Raw genomic sequence first — 24,983 nt, 5'->3', positions numbered from 1 at the left:
TCCTGGTTTTTTTCCTGAAACCTCTGCCTTAATAAATGCCCTCCTCTCTGCTTTTATGGCATTCAAAAGTTCTGCAAAAGTTGAACTAATGGCAGTCCCCTCCAAAGCCAGGGGATGGTCCCACATTATTGAAGATATCTTCAGATTCTTGCCATAAACTAATTGATAGGGGCTGTAGCCCCCAGCCATCTGGAACGTGTTTTTTTGCGTGTACTGCCCGCAGTAGAGCAGTTGTCAATTTACAATTCAGTTAACCAGCTAAAATTTTTCGGGAGCATTTTGTCAATCACAGAGTGATTTCCTCTCATATCCCATTACTAAAAGGACTTTCTGCTGCTGTGTGCATTGCTACCATATTCAAGTTTTCACACATACTCCTAAATTCAACCCTTTTCTTCTCCGCCGATGCTGCCAGACCTGTTGAGTTTTTCCAGGTAATTCTGTTTTTGTTCTCCTAAATTCATCATTGGCAAGTTCTCCTCCATTGTCTAATAAGAATTTAGCTGTTGCTCCCAGCCCCGTTCCTATCCATCTTTCCATTATTTTATCAGTTTTTTTTTGTCATTGATTACCATCGACAGACTAAATCTAGTCGCCACATCTACAAAATGTAGAAGAATTTATTTTTCTTTATTCCCTACTTTGAGGTCCTTCATTATGGTTCCATTAAAGTCTCTGCCAGTGGAAGACTTACAAGAGAACACCATCATGACCAGTAGTATATTTTACAAATATTACATTTTTCACTAATATCCTTGACAAGTCTAGTGTATTTCTCATCCAGTACCCCTACATTCTTTAATAGGATTTTCAACCTCTGGACAGAGGGATCTGCAAATTGTCAATGTAGTTTGGTAATAATTTGTTTCTTCTGCTTTAAATCCCTATCAACAGCTGCCATTAATTCCTCTTTTTAACACTATGATTAGAGATGATAGGCCTTAAAAGAATATAATAATATCCTGACTGTAAGTTGCAAACCTCCCAAAAATAATTGCTTTATCATGCTCCATGTCCAACTTCATTTGGGCCTTTTTCATTGAAGGCTTACTTTACACTAAAGGCAAGTCACTTGATACCACACCATTACTGATAAAATGATTTACCCATGCTATTTCACACGGAATTACTGTTCTTTTCTGTGATTTCAATGTATTGCCGTCACCGGACCCGAAACAAGTAGAATTGTCAAATTCTTGACTTTTCTTTGGTCTTCCTTATTTAAAGAACCCATGTAACGTCTTAGCCAGCCCACTCCACATACCGTGGACGTACACCCACTATCTAGAACTGCACAATTGAACGAATCTGCGACTAGGATACTCATTACTGGACTGAAGCTGCTGGTGACCAACGCAATTCTTTCTGATAGGTCAGAATCGTCCTCCTCACCTTCCATGGCATGTATTGTCTCAAATCCTCAGTTTTTCATTTTTGGGCAATTCAACGCATAATGATACTTAGAGCTGCATCTGAAGCACCTATTGATCACCCCTTGGTTATACCTGGGGTTCATCATCCTTCCTTAATTGCCCAACTCTCGCTGTCTGCTATAGCTTCCAAAAGAGTCTCTGTCCTCATACTACTTATTTGTAATTCATCTTTCGTATAGATATTTGGGCCCGGTATTCAAACGGTCTCAAAATATTGCTAGTATTGTTTCCTCCATCTTTGATGTCACTGCTGAAGAGCCCATTTGCACCATAAAAGCAGCCAGAAATTAATGCTTTCCCAGAATTATTTATTTTAAGGCTTTGGACATTTGAACCAAAAGCGTATCTTTCTCCTTGAATCTAACTCTGGTTACAATCAAGAGCCTATCTATGTTTGATATCCTTGCACAATTCAATAATTTAAAGGCAAGTACTGATTTAGAAATTTCCAAGTGGAATCGCTGTAATTTTGTATGTAGTTAGTAAAGCTCCACGGTGCATTCTTCTATGAAAGAATCATCTATTTTTTAAAAATTTATCAAAGTCCAACCAAGCCTCATAGAAATTCAGTAAATTTCATATAAATTTTATCCATGAATCTCAAGAGATTGTTCAAACCGCCTTCATTGCCCAGTTCCTGAGCATCTAGTTCTGAGAACACTGAGCAGCTGACCTTGCTCCTGACAGGAAGCGAAAGTGCCAGAGCCATCCATTGCTTGCTTTTTAGTAGAGACACAGCCCCTGTCCATATATCAACTTTTATTTTTCCATTGATCATAAGGTTCCGTTTCACAAAATAGTGATGGAAAATCATATCCTTATACCTCATAGCCTTATACCTGTCTCAGTCATCTTTCTTCAAAGAGTCTGCAATTACAGTTTTCTCTCAAAAGAAAAATATAACTCCAATACTAGCTTTCTGTCTGGAAGTAAATCCTAGTCTCCAATCTTCACTTTCAGGCAACCATCCTCTTCTAGCAAATGTCAGAGAAATTCCCAAGCCTGGTTGTGAAAAAGGCACTGAGACTAGAATGCTTTGGTAGCGACTGTTTATTGCTTGTCATGGAGCTTACTTCTCCACTCCAACAGTCTCTCCTAATGCAGGCTGACTCTTCTTTATATACACACTAATCAATACCCAACACCTGTTCACCTTATTACCTTAAACCACCACATATTTAACATTCATCAACAGAAACTATTAGATACTAACTGTAACTTACCTACTCTGTTATTCTATTCCTCTGGAAATAAAGCCTAGTGCATGGTCTGCTTTTTTTATGGCCTTGCTAACCTATTCTGTCGAAGGGTCATGAGGACTCGAAACGTCAACTCTTTTCTTCTCCGCCGATGCTGCCAGACCTGCTGAGTTTTTCCAGGTAATTCTGTTTTTGTTGTGCAACTTTCAGTGATTGACGTATTTGTACTCTGAGACCCCACCTAGACTTGCACCTTTCAAGTAATAAATGATCTCCCTATTCTTCCTACCAAAATGGACTGCCTCACATTTTTCTGTGTTGAACTTCATTTACTAATTATTTGCCATTCTGCAAGTAGACAAGGGTCCACGGGCAGGATGAGGTTTCATGAAGTTTTTATAAATTAAATAAAGTTTTCCATTAATGTTCCTTGACATGTCCCGGCTCATGTGACAATGACACATAAGGGAACATGTCTTATAATATTTTCTTTTCTCTATTTAGCTTTTAAAAACTGTAACTAAAATCTTACACTGATGGCCTCTAGTTTTTCTTCCCTGCAAGTGGAAACTCTCTCCCAGGGTCTATTACAACAGTCCATAATCTTAAAGGTCACTATTAGACCATACTTTCCATGAGAAAAAAGACCCACTCTGTTCATCTTTTCCTGAAGCTTCTCATACCATTCTTTTAATTTTTTGCACCCTCTCCAGTGCTTTTAAAAACTGTAACTAAAATTTAAAATGAAAGAGCGCAGGTCCGAACTCAGGGATTCCCCCCTCCCCAGCCCACACAGGGAGCGCACAGCACTTCTGGGTGCGCATGACACTAGTTGGGCCTTAATTGGCCCACCTACTTAAATGGCAGCACGGACCCAATTGGGAGCACCGATTAGGTTCGTGCCCGCACAGCCACCCCCCCATCCCCAACGGAGGAAAATTCTGCCCTTGGGGTTTACTTCTAGAGGAATGGAATTGAAAAATAGGAAAGTTATGTGAAACATGTATTGAACCTTGGTTAGGCCATACTTGGAGTACCATGCACAGTTCTGGTTGCTGTATTACAAAAACGATCAAGAAGCATTGGAGAGGGTGCAAAAAATTAAAAGAATGTTATGAGAAGCTTCAAGAAAAGATGCACAGAGTGGGTCTTTTTTCTCATGGAAAGTATGGTCTAATAGAGATCTTTAAGATTGTGGACTATTGTGATAGACACTGAGAGAGAGTTTCCACTTGCAGGGAAGTAAAATAGAGGCCATCAATGTAAGATTGTCACCAAGAATTCAAATTGGGAATTGAAAAGAAACTTCTCTACCTAGAGACTGGGGAGAAAGTGGAACTGTACTGAGGGAAGTGGCTGAAGCAAATATATGTGCATTTAAGAGAAGATTAGATAAGCATGTGAAGGAGAAGGAAATAGAGGGTTATGTTGATAGAGTTAGATAAGAAGCATTAATCCTGTCATGGTCTGGTTAGGCCAAATTACCTCTTTCTGTGCTGTATATTCCAAGTAATTTAACATAATTATCATATATAATTGCTTCTTACATATTGCTTGCACTAGAACATTTGAAATGTATTCCTTTAGAAGTAGCAGGCCAAGATATTTAAAATCTATCTGTGCTATCAGTGCTATCTGATCTTCCAAAGAACCTTGAGGAGAAAATTCTGGTCTGCATGGACTTTTAGTTGGGTTCCTTAATTGAGAAACAGTTTTGGAGATTGATGGAAATAAAGAAGTCATTACAAAGAAAGAACAACCATTTAATAAGCAGCATTTTAATCCACAAGCATGACATTCACCATAGCTTTAATATTAACCCATGACACATTAGATTTGAAAGTCATGACTTTTATGTAGCTGGGATTGTGGCATTAATTCAGCAAATCAATCTTATTTCGTTTCACAGCTGACTCTGACATATCTTCCAGAAACAGCTTAACTTATAGGCCTCTGGTAGGATTTCCAAGGCCAGTGTGGAGTCTACCACAAAGAGAAGGGGCAGAAAATTACTACTGCATTATTATGGCGTCTGCAATAGTTTAAAGAAACCGGTTGCCAGGCAGAAAAACATGAGTCAGCAAAACCTGCTGGTGAAAGGGAGAGTGTGTTATTCACATCGCCAGTAAATTGCACACCATGTAGTGGGCTATTTAACTTCTACATTGAGCTCCAACAATAATAAAACATCAAATGTTGTACACAGGTGTTACTAATGTCCGATGTTGCAAGTAAATAAGCAAAAGTGCACCATTCTGTCATTAGTAGCAGCAGAAAGTTCCTTCATCGCCAGATCTGCAGCTAACTTCGTGCTCTGAAAGAGACATTTGCCTAATGTGCATCCTCCTCTTGTGGAACAATATAGATGATCTGTCCCCTATTAAATAAAGGGAATTTATTAACTAACATTGCAGTGTGGCATGAGCTAAAAGTTATTTTTGTACTATTGCTATATAATAGTATTGAATTTCTAATAGGCTATCATTTAGAATAATAGATGTTACTAATATCATTGTCAGCCATTTGGTGATCTAGAGTTGTTTACTTTATGGCTTGCTCTCCTCTTCTGGTGAAGGCACAGGCATAGATCTTGACTTTGTGCAGTAGTGGAAATAACAATCAGAAGATTAACGGTCACCTGCATTATACTCTTGCACAGAGCCATGATCTATCTTTCATTGGTGCAGGAAAGCTTCCAGAATTTCACTGAAGTGGGCTTTCTTCATCTCTGAGTGAGATAGTGATCAACAAGTTACTTTACCAGAAGAAATTCTTTCCCTCATCTGATATTAACACAGGCACAAATGTTTGAGTCATAGCCATAGCCTAAGCTAGGTTAATTGTAGCATCCCAAATGCTGTTCTGGCTGAGGTCAGTTAACTCAGCACAGAACAGGAATCAAACTTCAGTCCTTCTTCGCTGCATACCTAACTATTCAATGGATCTAGAGTGTTTGATTATTTGGTGTGATATTTCCTTGGTTTCCAAATGAGCTTTTTTTGGTTCATATCTTACAGAATGATCTAATTGGGAGATCTTCAGTTGCTGAGAAAAGAGCCACAGTCATGTTATCAAGTCTCACACTACTCGCATGCACTTTATTTTATCTCTCCACCCATCTAACCATCATATGGGGGGTAGAATTTAAAGCAGCATCGGCCTCACCAGTGATCCACAGTAAACCATTTATTGTGATTTGGAACACACCTACTGCAGGATGTAAGACTAAATTTAATGTTGATTTGGATCTGAGTGTCTTTGATATTGTTGAAAATGAAAATGAGAGCTTTGTTGGGAAGAATATTACTATATTTTACAAGAACAAATTGGGGCTCTATCCATACTATACCGATGAGGGGACCTCAGTGAATGGTGGTCTTGTGCAGAACGCCAGTCTATCCAACCACCTCACGGTAGCTGCAGAAGACATTGTCAGTTTACTGGACCAAGATTTCCATGGTCTTGCAGTGATCGATTGGGAAGAGTGGAGACCACTTTGGGAACGTAACTGGGGACATCTACATATCTACTTGAAAAAATCTGAAGAACTAGTAAGAAGCAAATACCCACATTTACCTGAAAGTGAGATTCTCCAGATTGCCAAGAAGGAATATGAAACTGCTGCACAGAATTTTATGAGGCAAACACTAAAACTAGGACAGACTCTGAGACCAAAGGGTTACTGGGGCTTTTATAAATTTCCAGATTGCTATAATTACTTTAAAGAAGATACGCCAACCAAGTACACAGGTCATTGCAATAAGGAAGATATCCCTAGAAATAACCAGCTAGCATGGCTCTGGAAGGTATCGCAATGCCTGTATCCCAGTATCTACATCCCTGAGAAGCTAAAATCCTCAAATAATGTTCAAATGTTTGTTCACTACAAGATTAAGGAGGCCCTCCGTGTTGCTGCCCTTGATCCAGCCAGTGATGCCCTGCCTGTCTTGGCCTACTCCAAATATTCATACATAAAAACACTCGACTTCCTTACTGAGGTAAGCAAGATATTGTTCCAAATTAAATCAAATGACATAAATGGCATTCAATAAAATAATTTGGTTTGTTGCTATCATGGATTGCAAGACTTTGATTTCAGTCCTAGATTCAGCTGCTTTTTGAATTGGGCTTTCTTCATGCTGTTGGTAAGTGAAGCACAGGAACAAGCAGAGATGTATTATCTAACTAACAAAAAAAAGCAACAAATGTCCATCTTCAATACTCTTACACCATATACCAGCTGGACGTGAAAATGTCTGGGATTGTTCAGCCAGCCTTTAAATGGAACTCTAAGCTCTGGAATTCCCTCCTTATGACTTCTCTTGCCACTCCGTAAAAAGATGCATTGTAAAATAAAGTTCTTGAACCGGTTTTTGGCCACCTGACCTAGTCTTCCTTATTTGCTCTGTGAGGTGCCTTTCATTATGTTAAAAGTGCTATAAAACTGCAAGTTGTTGTTTCAGGAAACTTGTACAAGCTGGCCATGTAGGGAAGGAATTTGAGCTAAGATATGTTGCTATTGAAAAATATTTATTATTATAGTAGCTTAAAGATTATACACACAATTTGAAAGGAAAGGGGCTGGATTTTATGCTGTGGGCAGTGCCCCTGACCCTGGTACAAATGTTAGGGGCAAGTTCACCCCTGCTTTGCCAGGTTCTCCGTCAGCCATTTAATGGTGGGGGGGGGGTGGGGTGGGGGGTGGAAGCACTGGGATGGAGAGAATGGGGCTGGGCCTCCAATGGACACAGGGGATCATTTAAGGAGATGCAATGCCCCTTGCCCAGCCACCAGATTGCCCTGTGTAACCTGCCAGGCTGCACGCTTGGTGTGGGCCTTGCCTGCCGCGAGTAAAATCACAGCAGCGGTGGGAGAGTCTCAAATGGCCCATAGGTAGGCAGGCCTCCCAATGCCACCCCCGCCATTGGTAAAATTGTGGTCAGGGTGGGTTGGTGGATGGCCAATTTTATGCCCTTCTTGTCCCACCTGCCAACTCACTGCTGGGGTGGAGGCAGGGGGTTGGGGGGGGGGGGGGGTGCAGTGGCGGGGTGCTGCTGCTGGAAAAATCCAACCCAACAAAAAAAATCCATCTAGTTGGAGCAATGAGCCCTTTAGAACAATGTATTCAAACACTAATACATTGTGAGGTAGATTTCCCATCAGACTTATGCTGGAGAAATTGCTTCCAAGCTGTTCCTCCCTCTTCATTACCCTCCTCCACTTCTGGTATTTACTCTGGAAGTAACGGGAAATATACATTTCTGCAGTCAATAAATGTGGAGCCATATTGAAATCTTCCAGCTCTTTCACAAGTACTAGCAGCTGGTATCAAGGCAACATTCACAGACACCTGGATTGATGTCACTGCCCACTTTCTGATAGGTAATGGTATGTGGCAGAGGGTGAAATGAAAAGCTGAGGAAGGGGAAAAGATCTTAAAGGAATCAGAAGGGGAGGGCTTTAGCAAGGTGGCAGTGTACCAACTTTGGGGAGTATTAGGATGTGGGTTCACACCTAGACATGCACTAACTGTGAGATTTTTCATCTAATATGAGCTGTATTTGAGACATGGGGAGACAAAAAAGAAAAGACAAACTAACCTTGAGGTGCTTTTGAGCACCACCCACCAGCTGGCTCAAGTTCACCTTTAGTCAGCACAAAGGGGGATTCTCAATTTTATTGGTTTTCAATATTGCATGTAGTGTTGTAATTACTGTAAAGTCACATGAGAAATATTTTTATCTTCTAATGAGTTGAAACCTGGCTCAAACCAACATACCTAGCATCTATATCTGTCTTTTTCCAGATTGACTTGGTACACACCATTGGAGAGAGTGCAGCCATGGGGGCCTCTGGAGTGGTTCTATGGGGAGATATGGACTTTGCACGCACCATGGTGAGTATTTCATTCCCAGACATGTAAATACATTCAGTTGAGGACATGTAACAATTGGCTGTGAGCTGGAGACAATATTCTATGATGACCCAACCCTGTAACTTGGTTGTATTAAGTCATTCCCACCTTCTGACAACTTTCTCAGATAATCCACTGGACCTGGTCATTGTAGTGTGAGAATATAAACCTGTTACTTCATGGCAGAACTCATTAATATGCCTAGATCCCTTGTTAATTTTACTACATTTTCAGAGAATATGAAGATGCTGAATTTATTCTTAAACTCTCTTAACATGTGTTTGTACTTTTTCTATTAGGAGCGCTGTGAGGCTCTGAAGGATTACATTGACAAGGAGCTTGGAAGATACGTTCTAAACACTACTACAGCAGCCATGTTGTGCAGCAGGGTTATATGCAGTGGCCATGGACGTTGTGTGCGGAAGGACCCTGAATCCAGAACTTATCTACAGCTTGATCCCAGAAGCTTTGAAGTTCTCTCTATTCTTAGTTCCACAGGATCTGTATTAACAGCACGTGGAGAATTGCATTCTGAAGATGTGCAAAGCATGAAAGAGCAGTTCACATGTCAGTGCTACAAGGGATGGATGGGGTCCCATTGTCAGGAAAAATCAGGCTTTTAGATTGGGAATTGGGAGGTATTCTTTCTTCCTCCTTTTTTTTCATTATATTTCAACAGAAGGTGCTGATTCACACTTGAAATCCTCAGGTACTACATCTGAATGGATATTCTTATATTAGATGAGAGTGAGAGTTTCAATAGGCTAATTCAATTGTTGCATTCCCCATATAATGTCTACACCCGTGCACTTTTCAGTGGATAATCACAAAGCAGAAATTAAGAGTTGGTACTGTGAAGTCAACGTTTATCTCTGGGAGTCAACCAACAGAGTTTACTGGTTGGCCAGCTTCTAGGCTGCCATGATTTTGGGGCCCGGCCTTACCTATACTTAGCAGGTTCACGGCAGGCGTCAGATCTCATCGATCATTGGCCTCAGGAATGAAAGCTAATTGGCAAAGAGCCGTTGGTAGGTGCTCAGAGGGGAGAAGGAGTCAAAGCCAGGATGGGGAGAGGCCAGGCCAGCAGTGCGCTATAATATTTCTGTGGAGCCAGGAAAGCACTCCTGTTCCCTCTTGACTCCACAAGTGAAATCAATACCTTTATGACCTGAATGCCAGTACCCTTGGGCAGAGAATTTTCATGGTACCTTACATCTATGTGTTCCATAAAATTGCAATCGAGATCCTAACTGCCATTTGGGTTCTAATTTGCATGGGAAAAGGTCTATCTCTGTTTCAGCCAGCCTCTTCAGCACCCCAGTGATAAGGGGACCAGCCTAGCCCCTTCCCATCCTATTAATACTGATTTTCCCCAAGTGAAAATTGGTCCCTTAGACGCTTTTTTACTCTCATCTCCTGTCGTAACTCCATCACCACCATCCTACCTGAATCAGCTAACACAGCTTCAGGAATTGAAACCTATTGTAAGAATATTGCCAAGCCTCAGCCAGATATTTACAGTATATCGCTAAAGGTATTACTTAAAGCATTTCTCTATTTTACTTTGCTCACCAGCAAATACTTAATTTTCTGTCATCACTTTTACAGTCTCAAATCCCAAGAATGACATCAAAACTGCAGATCCAGGATCTGCTCCTTTTTAACGCATTGAACACAAAGGTCAAGATTGGCTGTGTTTCTTCTATCTAGTTGAATAGTCTGTCAGTACTCACTGTAGACACCTTCATCTGAATAATATCCAATTGGGCAAGATAGCTTCAGGACCCATGGAACTGATGTACCTCAGCAAGGAGTCAGCAGCTTCCAGCAGTAAAGAGGGACAAAATTGGCAGAGAAGGGTAATGGATATGTCAACCTGATAGAAAGTATCCATGTCAGCAAAACCAGCTAATGTGTACATTTTTAGTCTTCATGATGATACACTAAAACTTAGTAATTAAGGGAACTATTGCTGAGCTTTTAGGCACTCAGCCTTGGCAACAATATGCGCCAAAATTGTACCCCAGAAACCCTGCTATTGTGTTTCCCAGAGGAACATTTGTTCTGCAACACACGCTATAGCCTGAAATTAGTCATTTTGGGTTTGTGCCTGTATGTGGCATGGCTGCACCCACACCAAGGGCAGGGTGGATTAGTTACACTGAAAACTAAGTGGCCAAACAAATTGCTATAGGATCCTAGTGTCTGGAAAACTGGCAGTAAGACCTAGACCCAATGAAAATATAGAAATAGTAGGTGAAAAAGCCAAGGAAATATTGTTATGATCTTCGTCATAACCAATAACTTATTAAAAAAATAAATAAATCTGAAATCCCAATTATTTACTGAAGGAATTAAGCCACAAGATTCTACAGTTTAAAACAAAAGAATTTTAACCACACAGGAGTCAAACAAAGCAAACACTAAATAGTATCTTAGGTAACCACCTATACTCTTAAAAACCAAAATCAACATAAGTTATACATGAACTAACACGCAAATTGCGGTCGATTATAAACTATAAATTACACAAATGTGTACAACTGTGTTACAACTAAGACTGACCTTATTAATTGGCTCAGCATATATGCCATCAATCTCAGTCACAAAGTCCTTCAAAACTCTGTGTTCCTCACAGAGTTTCAGCTCCTCCTCTTCTAGGATTTAGCCTGACCCCAGCTGACAGCAGCGCACAACCAACCCGAGTTCCCCAAGCACAGTCTTCACCAAAAGTGGCACATGTCTACACAACCTCCTCAACTCTGCTTATGATGGTCTGGAGGGCGTAGATCTATGAATGCTATCTTCAAGTAACAGAAACAGCCACACCAACTGTATGTTTGCGCATTCTCAGCTTCTGGATCTAGCCTCCATCTTGTTCAGCCTGCTAGTACTGCACGACTGGAATCAACACAGATGGCTCTGTGTCCTTTTATATGGGCTGGGATTTTCTGGTCCCACCTGTGCAGTTGCTAATGGCAGCAACCATCACAGGCGGGAACAGAAAATTTGGAGAAGCAGCCAAAAGTCCATTGACTTTTGGTGGGACCAGAAATTCTTGTCCATGGTTTCAACCAGTTTCAGTCTCTTAGAAGTTCTGCTTTCCAATCTCAATTTCAGTCTTAGTTTCCTTAGAAATTGGAAAGATCAGTTTTCTTTCTCAGTTTCTCTTTTCAATTAGGGTCTGTCTGAAAAATACAAGCTTTGAAACCATGTATTCCATCACAATATGGAGACCTGTTCTAAATCATCCACCTGTGTCATTGTACAGCTCACAACTTGGAGTTGCAGAAGAGTCTGGCCTTCCAATGTTTCCTTCCTTCCTCCTCATGTACATCTTCCAACCCTCTCAGCCAATATTGACATAGAACGGGGAAAGCAAAGAGAATAAACATAATAAAATACCTCTGACTTGCTGCATTCCAAAGTTGCTAAACTTTTCCTTAATATGCCAAAACACTCAGTGCATAATGAAGTTTTTACTTAATTCCCAGCAAGTGTCCGCCTCTAGTTGTCTTTGAGAAGGTGCTGGTGAACAGCTTTGTTAAACATAACTGAGTGACTTGCTCAGCCATTTCAAAAGGCAGTTAAGAGTCAATCACATTTCTGTGGGTCTGGAGCCACATAGAGATCAGACCAGGTATGGACACCAGATTTTGTTTCCGAAGTATATCATTGAAACAGATTAGATTTTGCAACAATGCAGAGTTTCATGGTCACAATTACTGATATGTAATTAATTGAATTTAAATTCCCCAGCTGCCATAGTGGAATTTGAACCTGTATCTCTGGATCGTTATTCCAAACCTCTGGATTACTAGGCCAATAACAGAAACACTATGCTACTGTACTCAAAGCTGCTGCATCACTTCAACATAAAAGTGGTACATTGACTTTTTCTTTCTTATACTTCTCTAATTATCCTCAATTGTCAGGACAGAGGGATAGGGGAAAGCGGTCTTTGGTCATCAAGAGCTAATATAAGTGATCAAAAATAAAGATACATTATCTTAATGTGGTTTATTACATTCCTTTGCAAGCACCAGTGTTAGCACATCTTGTATCAAAAAAACAGTAAAAATTTTGTGTTCATGGCTTTTCACATGTAAAAGCTGGTTACAAATCTAGCTTGAAATAGGGTGAAAGGCACCTCTTTCTCCAATCTTACACCAATAAATTTGATGTAGTATCAATCCAGTCTACAGACTAGAATTGCAGAGTTCAGGATTAGTTGTCAAAGCACACAACAGGTGCAATAGTGTGTGATCTTCTACAATTGGACATAAATCACATTCTAGTAGCAGTGCAAAGGAAGCCGTACCTCGTGGCCGCTCCATATCCTCACCTCTGAATCACAAGGTTCTGAGTTTAAGTCCCATTCCAGGGCTTGAGTACAGAATCAAGGCTGACGCTTCAGTGTAGTACAGAGGGAGTATTGCACTATTGAAGGTGCAGCCTTTTGGATGAGATGTTAAACTGAGGTCCCACCTGTCTGGGTGAATGTAAAAGATCCCATGGCACTCTTTTTCAAAGAAGATTTATTGGAGTTATATCCAGTGTCCTGGCCAATGCTTGTCCCTCAGTCATTCTTTCAAAAAGCAGATTATCCGGTCACTATCACCTTACTGCTTCATTCATAAGTGTTGGCGGAATACGAATGTTACTCTGTGATGCCGACCCAAAAGAAACAAAGTGCTTAGTTCCACATATAAAAGGAAGCTTGTGTGAACACGGATAACTCTAACAACAATCAGTACAAAAGTTCATTATGGATAATAAGTGTGCTCCAGAGTACAGCCTTACTGAAGTCCTGTCTGGGCTCATTACCTCATCTTCAAAGCACAAGCATTATACATGCCTGCAAGGGTCATTGGCCCCCAAAGTTGCCAAATGGAAACACTTCATACAAATAACAGTGCAGGTCGTCTTGCTGCCTGATGTTAAAACTAATTTGTTGAGTGAATTACCTAGTCTATTTATCTGTTGTACAATCAAAGCTGTTTTTCCTAAACCTTTGATTCCTTATAGTATTATTTTTCAATATTCTGTTGATCAGATGCTTACAATGTACTGCAGTTATACTTGTGTGGAGACTTCTTTGATGCAGCAATGCAGAAGAGCCAGAAGTCTCAGTTGCATGCTGTAATTCCTCACACATTGAGCCTCTGGTCACACCAGTGCTGCTTATCAGTTTGGTGTTGAGATGTCCAGGTTATCCTCTGCACAGATGGAAAGTTACAGACTGTGTCAACTCAGGGCTGCCCTAGCAGCCAATCCCAAAACCGTACTGAAGGTGATCTAAGCAAAGCTTGTCCACTTGCTCTCTCAACTGCATAGGTACACCATAAGAAAGGGAAAGGGGAGAAAAGGAGTGTACGAAAATATAGGCTTAGAAGAGGACAAACAAGTTTAATGCTCAAAAGGGCTAAATAGCTAAAGAAATCTTCAGCTGAAAAAGTTTTGTAAAATAAACTGCGCAAAAGGCTTAAATGTGTTTTTAGATTACACTGGTTACAGGGTAGCAATAGCTTAAAAGCTAAGAAAAACCATGAGGTATCTTATCATTGCAAACAAAAGAAAAGTCATTGAGTTAAAGAAGTACTGTTGCAATTAAGATACTCATTTTGCTGCAAATGTTTTGCGAGTCTCTGCTAGTTTTCCAATATTAGGATTCACTAGAATGCATTTTACTATTAAGTTTTACTGTACTTTATTCTCATTATTTCTTTATTAAAATTAGTAAAAAGAATGATGTTTAGGCTTGAATTTCTTTACAGTTAGAATTTTATCAGTTTCACAATCTATAGGATGAACCTGCCCAAACAGCCAAGTCTGAATGAGTATCAGCATCTCAGATTAAAGAAGAATAATTGTTGCAGTATTAAAGTGTCACCTGTTGTAGCAAATGCTGTAAGCCAAAAAGAGGAAAGCATTACAACATGAAAATGTCAATAACAAAATTTCCATTATGTACACCTTAGCCATAGTCATCTGCACTAGGGCATCACAACCAAACGTAAAGCTTTCCATCATGAGCTGTTCTTCATCCTTACCGGCTGAAGAGCAAAAGGGAAGGAGAAATTAATGGGCTGAAACAACAGTAGCGATATTAGAAAGGGTGGGCAGGAACATTTAGGATATAAGTAGGGAACTCAAAATTAACTCAGGGTGGAGCATTGAAGGAGGGGCACTTGATGGCTGAATATGGACAAAATTGTAGAGAGTGTGCAGAATGGAGTCACAGCTTCTGCCCAAAGGACAATGGGTAATATAATTTGCAGTTACACATCCAAAACTGCTTTCTAAATACTGGAATCTCCTAATTCGTACTTGTGCCAAGTCATAACAATGACCAATATGGTGTCAGTGTTAAACAATTGAACAGTGTATCCAAGAGACTATAAGAAGGAATTGAAATTTCAAAGAGCTTAAAATATTGTGCTGTTTTTACATTGCAGCATACTGAGAATGTGTTTGATCAGCAGTCAATTAAAGCAAACCTGGTGGAACTACGATCTACATTTAAAATGAAGCCTGATGGCTTTGAATTTTTAATCCATGGTGTTTGGATGCTTATCAATAAACATTCTAAATGGAGAAGCAAAATGGTGTGTGCATGATACTTGCAGTATGTTGGGAATCATGACATGTTTATAAAGGCAGGCTTGGTAGCAGGCACATACTGCCAAGGGAGAGTACATTTTTAAACTTCCTATTATGTTGTTTGTGGTTTTTTTGAGGTGTAAAGTGTGGTTCAACCAAACATGAGCCACATTGCGATGAGGTCAGTGCTGCTTGGCTTTTGAATTGAAAGCATTCTGTGGTGAACTTTGACCTGTAAGGCTAAAGTCAGACTGGTTTTGATAATGTTACTAGCGGAATGATTTGTTCTTTCTGGTCGATATAACATTTGGAGAATGGAGCCACAGAACCTTAAAGCACAGAAGGAGATTATTTGGACCACTTTATCAATACAAAAACTAATCCTGCACAACGTTATATGTTTTTTAAAAAATAATTATTGTTGATGTCCTTTGAGCAACTTAATATATCTCACCACAATCTTGCAGCTGTTATGTACACAGTCATATCCTGCTTTTTAAAGATTGAGAAGTTTTGACATTGAATACCAATCACACCAGAACAAGTGACTCTGTGCCTCCAAATAAAACTAAACCCAAGCAGAAAATTAGAACTAAGTCGATGGTACAAACCTAAGAGTGTTAGGACAGAGTTTCAAATAATTCCAAATGGATGAAGATATTAGTTATTCAACTTGTGACAGTAAAACATATGAACATTATTATGAAGATCAGTTCATCAAGGTTTACAAAACAAGATGTTGTGGCCAAGCACAAAAAAAGACTTGCATTTATGTAGTGACTTTCACTACCTCAGGATATCTTAAAGCACTTTAGAGCCAATTAAGTACTTTTCGAAGTGCAGTCATCTGTAATGGAGGAAAATTGGCAGCCTCATTAAAGTACACAGCCAGTGCCACAAGCAGCAATGTGATAATCACCAGATCATTGGTTTTAATGATATTGAGGGATAAATATTGGCCAGGGCACCAGGGACACTTCCCTTTTCATGCTTGAAATAGTACCATAAGAACATAAGGAATAGGAGTAGGAATAGGACTATTAACATCCTGGGAATTACCATTGGCCAGAAATTGAACTGGACCAGCCATATAAACACTGTGGCTACAAGAGCAGGTCAGAGGCTGGGAATTCTATGGAGAGCAACTCACCCCCTGATTCCCCAAAGCCTGTCCACCACCTACAAGGCACAAGTCAGCACTGTGATGGAATACTGTCCACTTGCCTGGATGAGTGCAGCTCCAACATTCAAGAAGCTGAACACCATCTTGACAAAGTGGCCTGTGTGATTGGCACCACATCCACCACCTTCAACATCCACGACTGAAGCACAGCGGCATCTAGTAGATACACTGCAGCAACTCACCAAGGCTCCTTCAACAGCATCTTCCAAACTCGTGACTCCACCACCTAGAAGTTCAAGGGCGGCAGATGCAAGGGAAAACCACCACCTGTAAGTTCCCCTCCAAGTCACACACCATCCTGTTTTGGAACTGCATCACTATCCTTCACTGTCACTGGGTTAAAATCCTGGAACCCCCCCTCCCTAACAGTACTGTGGGTGGTCTTACAGCACATGGACTGGAGCGGTTCAAGAAGGCAGCTCACTACCACTTTATCAGGGGCAATTGGGGATGAACAATAAAAGCTGACCTAGCCAACGATGCCCACATCCCATGCATGAATAAAAAAGGTTCAGGTCCACTCAGTCATTCAATAAAACCATGGCAGATCTGATTGTAGTCTCTATTCTACTTTCCTGCCTGACCTCATAACACTTGAACCCCTTGTACATCAAAAATCTAATATATATTCAATGTCCCAGCCTCCACGAGGTACAGAATTCTGGAAATTCACGACCCTATGAGAGAAGAAATTCTTGCTTAGATGGGAGACTCTTTATTCTGAAACTGTGTACCCTAGTTCTAGATTCCTGCACAAGGGGAAACATCTCTCAGCATCTACCCTGTCAAGTTCGCTCAGAATTTTAATTTATTTCAATAAGATCACCTTTCATCTTCTAAACTCCAATGAGTATCGGCCCAATCTGCTTAACATTTCTTCATAAGACAATCCCTTTATCCCAGAAGTCAGCCCAGTGAACCTTCTCTGAATTTCTTCTAATGGAGTTACGTTCCTCCTTAAATAAGGAGACCAAAACTGTATGCAATACTCCAGGTGTGGTCTCCTCAATGGCCTGTACAGTTACAGCAAGACTTCCTACTTTTATACTACATCTCCCTCCCAGTCAAGGCCAATATTCCATTTGCTTTCCGAATTACTTGCTGAATCTGCATGCTACTTTTTTGTGAATCATGTTCAAGGACATCCAGATCCCTCTGTACCACAGCATTCTGTAGTTGCTCCACACCTAAATAATATTCAGCCTCAAGGGTCTTTTATGTCCACCTTAGAGGATGTGCAGGTTCTCAGTCTCATCCAAAAGCTGGCACTTCTTATAGTGCAGCGCTCCCTCAGTATTGCACCAGTGTATTACCTTTGCTTTTGTACTCAAGTCCCCAGACTATGACTCTGAACCTACAATCTTCTGACTCAGAGGCAGGCTTGCTACTGCTGACCCATGGCTAAGGATATCTTCAAGGGAGAAGGAACATTAAAAAATACTTTGTGTCTTCAAATTGATCCAACGTCTCATCAAGACAGCTTTTTGTATTCATTCATGGGATGTGGGCATTGCTGATTAGGCCAGCATTTACTGTCCATCTCTAATTGCCTTTGAGAAGGTGGTGGTGAACTGCTTTCTTGAACCACTGCAGTTCAGGTAAATCCACAGTGCTGTTGGGGAGGGAGTTCCAGGATTTTGACCCAGTGACAGTGAAGGAACAGTGATATATTTCCAAGTCAGGATGGTGAGTGATTTGGAAGGGAACTTCCAGGTGGTGGTGTTCCCATGTGTCTGCTGCTCTTGTCCTTCTGGATGGTAGTGGTTCTGGGTTTGGAAGTGCTGTCTAAGGAGCCTTGGTGAGTTCCTGCAGTGTATCTTATAGATGGTAACACTGCTGCCACTGAGTGTCGGTGGTGGAGGGAGTGGGATGACAATCAAGCAGGCTGTTTAGTCCTAGATGGTTACGAGCTTCTTGAGCGTTGTCGGAGCTGCACTCATCCAGGCGAGTGAAGAGTATTCCATTACACTCTAGACTTGTGCCTTGTAGATGCTGGACAGGCTCTGGGGAGTCAGGAGATGAGTTGCTCGCTGCAGGATTCCTAGCCTTTGACCTGCTCTTGTAGCCACAGTACTTTTATGGCTTGTCCAGTTCAGTTTCTAGTCAATGGTAACCCCCAGAATATTGATGGAGTGGGAAATTCAGCAATGGTAATGCTTTGAATGTCAAAGGGTGAATGTTAGGTTCTCTCTTGTTGGAGATGGTAATTGCCTGGCACTTGTGAGGCACTAATATTACTTGCCACTTATCAACCCAAACCATAATGTTGTCCAGGTCTTGTTGCATTTAGACATGGACTTTTTCAGTGTCTGAGGAGTCGCAAATGGTGCTGAACATTGTGCAATCATCAGCGAACATCTTCACTTCTGACCTTATGATGGAAGGAAGGTCATTGATGATGCAGCTGAAGATGGTTGGGCCAAGGACACTACTCTGAGGAACTTGCAGGGAACATAAATGCAGACTGTAAAAGCTTCTGTAAGCATGTATACAGTCTGAAACAGGAAAATTTATAATAGAAAACAAGGAACTGGCAGAGAAATTGAACAACTACTTTAGTTCTGTCTTTGCAGAGGAAGACACAAATAACTTTCCAGAATTACTAGGGAACCAAGGGTCTAGCGAAAAGGAGGAATTGAAGGAAATTAGTATTACTAAAATAATAGTGCTGGAGAAGTTAATGGGACTGAAAGCCAATAAAAAGGCAGGGCCCAATAATCTTCATCCCAGGGTACTAAAAGAGGTGGCCATGGTAATAGTGGATGCGTTCATTGTCATCTTCCACAATTCTATAGATTCTGGAACAATCCTGGCAGATTGGAGGGTGGCAAATGTAACCCCACTATTTAAAAAGGGAGGGAGAGCGAAAACATTGAATTACAGACTGGTTAGCCGAACCTCAGTAGTAGGGAATATGCTAGAGTGTATTATAAAGGATGTGATAACAAGACACTTAGAAAATATCAACAGGATTAGATAAAGTCAAATGTATTTATGAAAGGGAAATCATGTTTGACAAACCTACTGGAGTTCTTTGAGGACGTAACTAGCAGAATAAATAAGGGAGAACCAGTGGATGTGGTGTACTTGGATTTTTGGAAAGCTTTTGATGAAGTCCCACATAAGAGGTTCATGTGTAAAATTAAAGCACATGGGATTGAGGGTAATATCTTGTCATGGATTGAGAATTGGTTAGCAGACAGGAAACAGAGAGTAGGAATAAATGAGTCTTTCTCAGAGTAGCAGGCAGTGACTAGTGGGGTACTGCAGGGTGTTATGACCCCACAGTTGGTAAAGCTGACTTCTTAAAAAATCCCAGAGGGAAAATTTAAACAACTGTCATAACCTATATTTTAAGTGATATGTTTGAGATGCAACTCTAAATTCAGGAATCAGACCACCAGTTCTCAAGAGGTTTTATATGAAACTAAATGAAACATTTTATTAATTTACACAAGTTAAATATATACACATGGCTACAAATTACTACAATCATAACTTTTAACAAATTTCCAAACTGATCTCCATCAAGGCAACAGCAACCCATAGACTTAACCAGACACCAGGCAAAGCATTTTCACCTTACAAATTCAAAATGAGGTTCCTTCTACTTTGGTTTCTGTGGAGATAGTTGGAGGCTTACAGCTACTTTGATCTTACATTGCATCTGCCCTGCACTCACAAAATTGCTGAAGTTATACTTTGCCCATCTCATTGAATGAAAATTCTCATTGTATCACCAGTCTCTTTGAACTCCACCTCTTCCAACAATAAAACCCCTTTCATTGTATCAATTTTATTAGTCTTCTTCTTATCGTGTCCATGGACAGTCTATACACGGCCCAGCCAGAACTGGACACATTTATGCGCCTTGTTGTTGAAACCGGTAAAATCTGCAACAGTGCAGGGTTCCTCTAGCGATAGGCATTGCAGGAGATGTTGCATAGTCCACATTCACAAGTTGTCGGGCTGCTTGTATATCCCCATTCGCTTAGTGACACATTTGAATGACCTACACCAGTCCTAAGTCTGTTAAGGCACTTCCAGGTTGCCCAATTGCAAATAGCTCCTGGGGGAAGGCTTTCATCTGGTAGAATTTCCATCGCTAGGGGTTGTTCGAGACTGGTGAGCCAGTCTTTCCACAAGGCGATGGGGTTGATTGTAATGGAACAACACTGTTCATGAAGCGCTTCCTTGACTTTAGGCGGCTGGGTGTAGGTGTATGACCATGTAGAGGGTGCCTCTCATCTGATGTTTGACGGAGTTCCTCTTTCTTGCTGGCTACCGTTCTTCTTATATCAGGGGGAGCGATACCCACCAGGATATATAGGCTGTTGGTGTTTGTTGGTTTTAAACAACCTGTGATAAGTCGGCAGCTTGCATTCAGATCGGCATCCATCTTCTTGGCATGAGTAGATCTTTCCCATGCAGGGCAGGCGTATTCGGCAGTGGAATAGCAAAGAGCAAGTGCACTGGTTCGCAATGTTTTCGAGCTTGCTCCCCATTTTGTGTTAGTGAGCTTATTCAGGATGTTGTTTCGTGTGCTCACTTTTGCCTTTGTCTTTTCGATGTAGTTCTTGAAGGTGAGGCATCTGTCAAGTGTGGCTCCTAAGTAGATAAGGTGCTCGCAATGCGTCAGTGTTGCTCCACACCAGGTTACTTTAAGCTGGCGTTTGGCTTCACGGTTTCTGAGGTGGAATGCACAAACTTGTGTCTTTGATGGGTTTGGGCGAAGGTGGTCTTCTTCATAGTAGGATCTTAGTCTCTCCAAGGCCACAGAAAGCTGTTTCTTCATGGTGTTAAAATCAGTGCTTTGAGCACTGATACATAAGTCATCAGCATATATAAAACAGCGTGTGACACCGTCTATAGGTTGGTCATTCGTGTAGATGTTGTACAGCAGCGGTGCAAGCACGCTTCCCTGAAAAAGACCATTCTTCTGAATATGCCACCTGCTGTGCTTCCCACCTAGTTCAACATAGAACCGGCGATTCTGAAGCTTCCTTACTAACAGCTCTGTTAAGTGAATATCTTTTGTCATCTCTAGGATCTTGCAGAGAAGACGTCCATGGTTCACTGTATCGTATGCTGCTGACAGGTCTACAAAAACAGCATCTGTTATCATCCCTTGCTCAAAACCATCTTCGATATGTTGTGTGAGGTTGAGCAGTTGGCTTGTTGTTGATTTGCCGGGGCGGAAACCTGCTTGGTCTGGAATGATCTTCTCATCTACAGTTGGTGCTATCCTATTGAGTATCAGGTGTTCAAACAGCTTATTGGTGTGGCAAAGCAGTGAAATTGGCTGAAAACTCTTAGGATCTGAGGGATCTTTTCCAGGCTTTAATAGTGCTATTACATGTGCCTTCTGCCAAATATTAGATAGCTTGTATGTTGCCAGACAGTGGTTGAACAATTGTAGGAGCCATTTCTTTGCTTGCTGTCCAAAATGCTTTATCTGCTCCATTGCTGTGCTGTCAAGACCAATTGCTTTCCCGTGTTTTAGACTAGATATACCAGTTTCCAGCATTTCCATGGTGAATGGTCCAGTGAAGTCAGGGTCATCGCTGTACTTCTTCCTATCTAGTTGTGCTCTTGGTTGTTTCTTGGTGATTTTTCCATTTTGGAGCAACTGGTGTGCAACTTGGTTAGCAGACACATTTGGATGTTGGGCAGCTTTCTTGGGATCGCTTCCAACTTTGCGTATGAGAGACCATGACTTCTTGCTGTTTTTTGTAAAATCTGTTGTCTCTATTAAGGTGTCCCAGGTGTTTTGATGTTCTTGAGAGATACTTAACATTACCCTCTCACCGGTATTGTTTCCTCTGAGAAGGGGTCAGATTCAAACATTGAGACATACTCCCAGCAGAGTTCAGCATTCTCCTTGGTGAGACCAGAGATGTAGTGTGCTCTACAACCTCGGGGGATCTTCCTTCTGGCTGTTTTCTGGACAGCTTTTGCAAACAGGTTGTAGCACTCAGGTAATGGTTTAATGCGTTTAACCTTGTGATCAAGTGCTCGTGTGAACCCATTCCAATCGGCCTTCTTGAAGTTGAAGCGCCTTTTGAATGGTATGACGGTTGGTAACACTGCTGCATTTACCTGGATACCAATAGGACGGTGTTGTGTCTGTGGTATTGGATCTGTGACAAGCTTCTTGCAGAGGCCAGCGATGTTGTTGCTGACAATGGCAAGATCTGGGTTATAACTACACTTCCAGCGGGCACTGTGGAAGGAGGCTGGCAATTTAGGATTGTGGATGAGACTAAGCTGGTTAGCATCCATCCATTCTTCAACTGCTTCTCCATCATTGTTAGACTCCTTGTACCCCCATTGGGTACCGTGGCTATTAAAGTCTCCAATGATGATTTGTGGTTTACTGTGCAGGTTGGGTACAGGGTTAGAGAAGCTGAAACCAGTGCCAGGTGGCTTGTTCACTGAGGTCACTACTACTTTGCTCAGCTCTACAGTTAGAATTTCGATGCTGTCTTCCTGTTTTAGAAGTGGCTTCTACAACTGAACCAGCTCTAACAAATACAGCACTGCCATATTATCGATGAGGTCTTTCAATAACCAGGGACGTTCCTGGTATTTTTGGGCAGTTGTTCTCACTTCCTCTGTGTGTCTCCTATGGGCAGAGGACATCACACTGCAACTCATTGCATAATGTAGCGAGGATGTTTTGTTTAGCTTCAGAGAACCCTTTAATGTTAGCAGATATAACAGTCAATGCCGGTCTTGAAGAAGACCCGTGTTTCTGACATCAACGACTTCCGTCTTCAGGCATGATGTTGGTACTTGATCAAATCAGCGATACGAAAATGCTGTATACTCTACTTGTTGTGCATGGTGGTGGTAGAATTGGTTGAAACAGGGCCGCAACGTGAACGCTTCTACCTTGATCCCAATTTTATTAGTAATCTAAACATATTGCTTGGTCTCTGCTAGCTAGGTGCCAGATTTCACCCCACTTCTTGAATACCGTATTCAGAAAATGCAAATGCACTCTACCTCTCTTACATCTCAAAACTAATACACATCAAAGCACTCAGACTAGCTGGCTTTAATCCAATTAAGACACACCCACAGACTAAACCTCTATTTTAAAAGAAAAATATTTTCCAATAATATATATATTAATAGCTTCATGACAAGAGATAAATGCTTGGGACCAGCTAGTCACAATATATATCAATTATTTAGATGAGGGAACTAAATGTAATTTTTCCAAGATTGCTGACGACATGAAATTTGGTGGGACTGTGAACAGTGAGGAGGGTGTTAAGAGGCTTCAAGGTGATTTAGGCAGGTTGAGTAAGTGGCCAAATACATGGCAGATGCATTATAATGTGGATAAGTGTGAAGTTATCCACTTTGGTAGGAAAAACAGAATGGCAGAGTATTATTTAAATGATGATAGATTGAGAAGTGTTGATGTACAAAGGGACTTGGATGTCCCTGTACACCAATCACTGAAAGCAAGCATGCAGTTGCAGAAGGCAAATGGTATGTTGGCCTTCATTTCGAGAGGACGTGAGTACAGGAGCAAGGATGTCTTACTGCAGCTGTACAGGGCCTTGGTGAGACCACACCTGGAGTATTGTGTGCAGTTTTGGTCACCTTGCTTAAGAAAGAATTTCTTGCCATAGAGGGAGTGCAGCAAAGGTTCACCAGAGTGATTCCTGGGATGGCAGGATTGTCGTATGAGGAGAGATTGGGTCAACTAGGCCTGTATTTGCTGCAGTTTAGAAGAATGAGAGGACATCTCATTGAAACATATAAAATTCTGATAGGGCTGGACAGACTGGATGTAGGTATGATACTTCCTCTCTCAGGGGCTCTAAAACAAGGGGTTACAGTCTCAGGATACAGGGTAGTCCATTTAGGACTGAGATGAAGAGATACTTTTTCACTTTTGGGGATGGCGAACCTATGGAATTCTCTAACACAGACGGCTGAGGAGGCCAAGTCACTGAATATATTTAAGAAGGAAATAGATAGATTTCTGGACTCTAAAGGTGTCAAGGAGTATGGGGAGAGTGCAGGAATATGGCGTTGAGATGGAGGATCAGCCATGATCAGACTGAAGGGTAGAGCAGGCTCAAAGGGCCAAATTACCTACTCCTGCTCTGATTTTCTATGTTTCTCTGTTTCCTGCAGTGATGTCCTGGGACTGGGAAGATTGACCTCCAACCACCACAACCATCTTCCTTTGTGCTAGGTATGACTCCAACCAGTGGAGAGTTTACCCCCTGATTCCCATTGATGCCAGTTTTGCTAGGTGATGCTGCCTTAATGTCAAGGGCAGTCATTCTCACCTCACCTCAGGAGTTCAGCTCTTTTGTCCATGTTTGAACCAAGGCTGTAAATAAGGTCAGGAGCTGGGTGGCCCTGGTGGAACCCAAAGTGAGCATCAGTGAGCAGGTTATTGCTAAGCAAGTGCCGCTTAATAGCACTGTTGGTGACCTCTTCCATTTCTTTACTGATGATCAAGAGTAGACTGATGGGGCGTAATTGGCTGGGTTGGACTTGTCCTGCTTTTTGTGTACAGGACGTACCTGGGCAATTTTTCACGTATCTGGGTAGATGCCAGTGTTGTGGCTGTACTGGAACAGCTTGGCTAGGGGCGCAGCAACTTCTGGAGCACAAGTCTT

General features: G+C 41.3%; 1 protein-coding gene across 1 annotated transcript in view; it reads left to right on the top strand.

The window, feature by feature from the left end:
* Positions 1-12,560, top strand: part of LOC121279734 (hyaluronidase-1-like) — a 45,754-nt gene extending 33,194 nt beyond the window's left edge. Inside the window, exons 3-5 of the mRNA XM_041190992.1 lie at positions 5,650-6,630; positions 8,439-8,528; positions 8,846-12,560. Coding sequence (XP_041046926.1) covers positions 5,650-6,630; positions 8,439-8,528; positions 8,846-9,169 — 1,395 coding nt within the window. The 3' untranslated portion in view covers positions 9,170-12,560. The remainder of the gene's footprint in view (positions 1-5,649; positions 6,631-8,438; positions 8,529-8,845) is intronic.
* The last annotated feature ends 12,423 nt before the right edge of the window (positions 12,561-24,983 follow it).

Source organism: Carcharodon carcharias, chromosome 7 (assembly GCF_017639515.1).
Source record: "Carcharodon carcharias isolate sCarCar2 chromosome 7, sCarCar2.pri, whole genome shotgun sequence".
In the NCBI taxonomy this organism is placed as follows: Eukaryota; Metazoa; Chordata; class Chondrichthyes; order Lamniformes; family Lamnidae; genus Carcharodon; species Carcharodon carcharias.
Note: the sequence above shows the minus strand (reverse complement) of the source record. Positions and strands in the feature narration are given on the sequence as shown.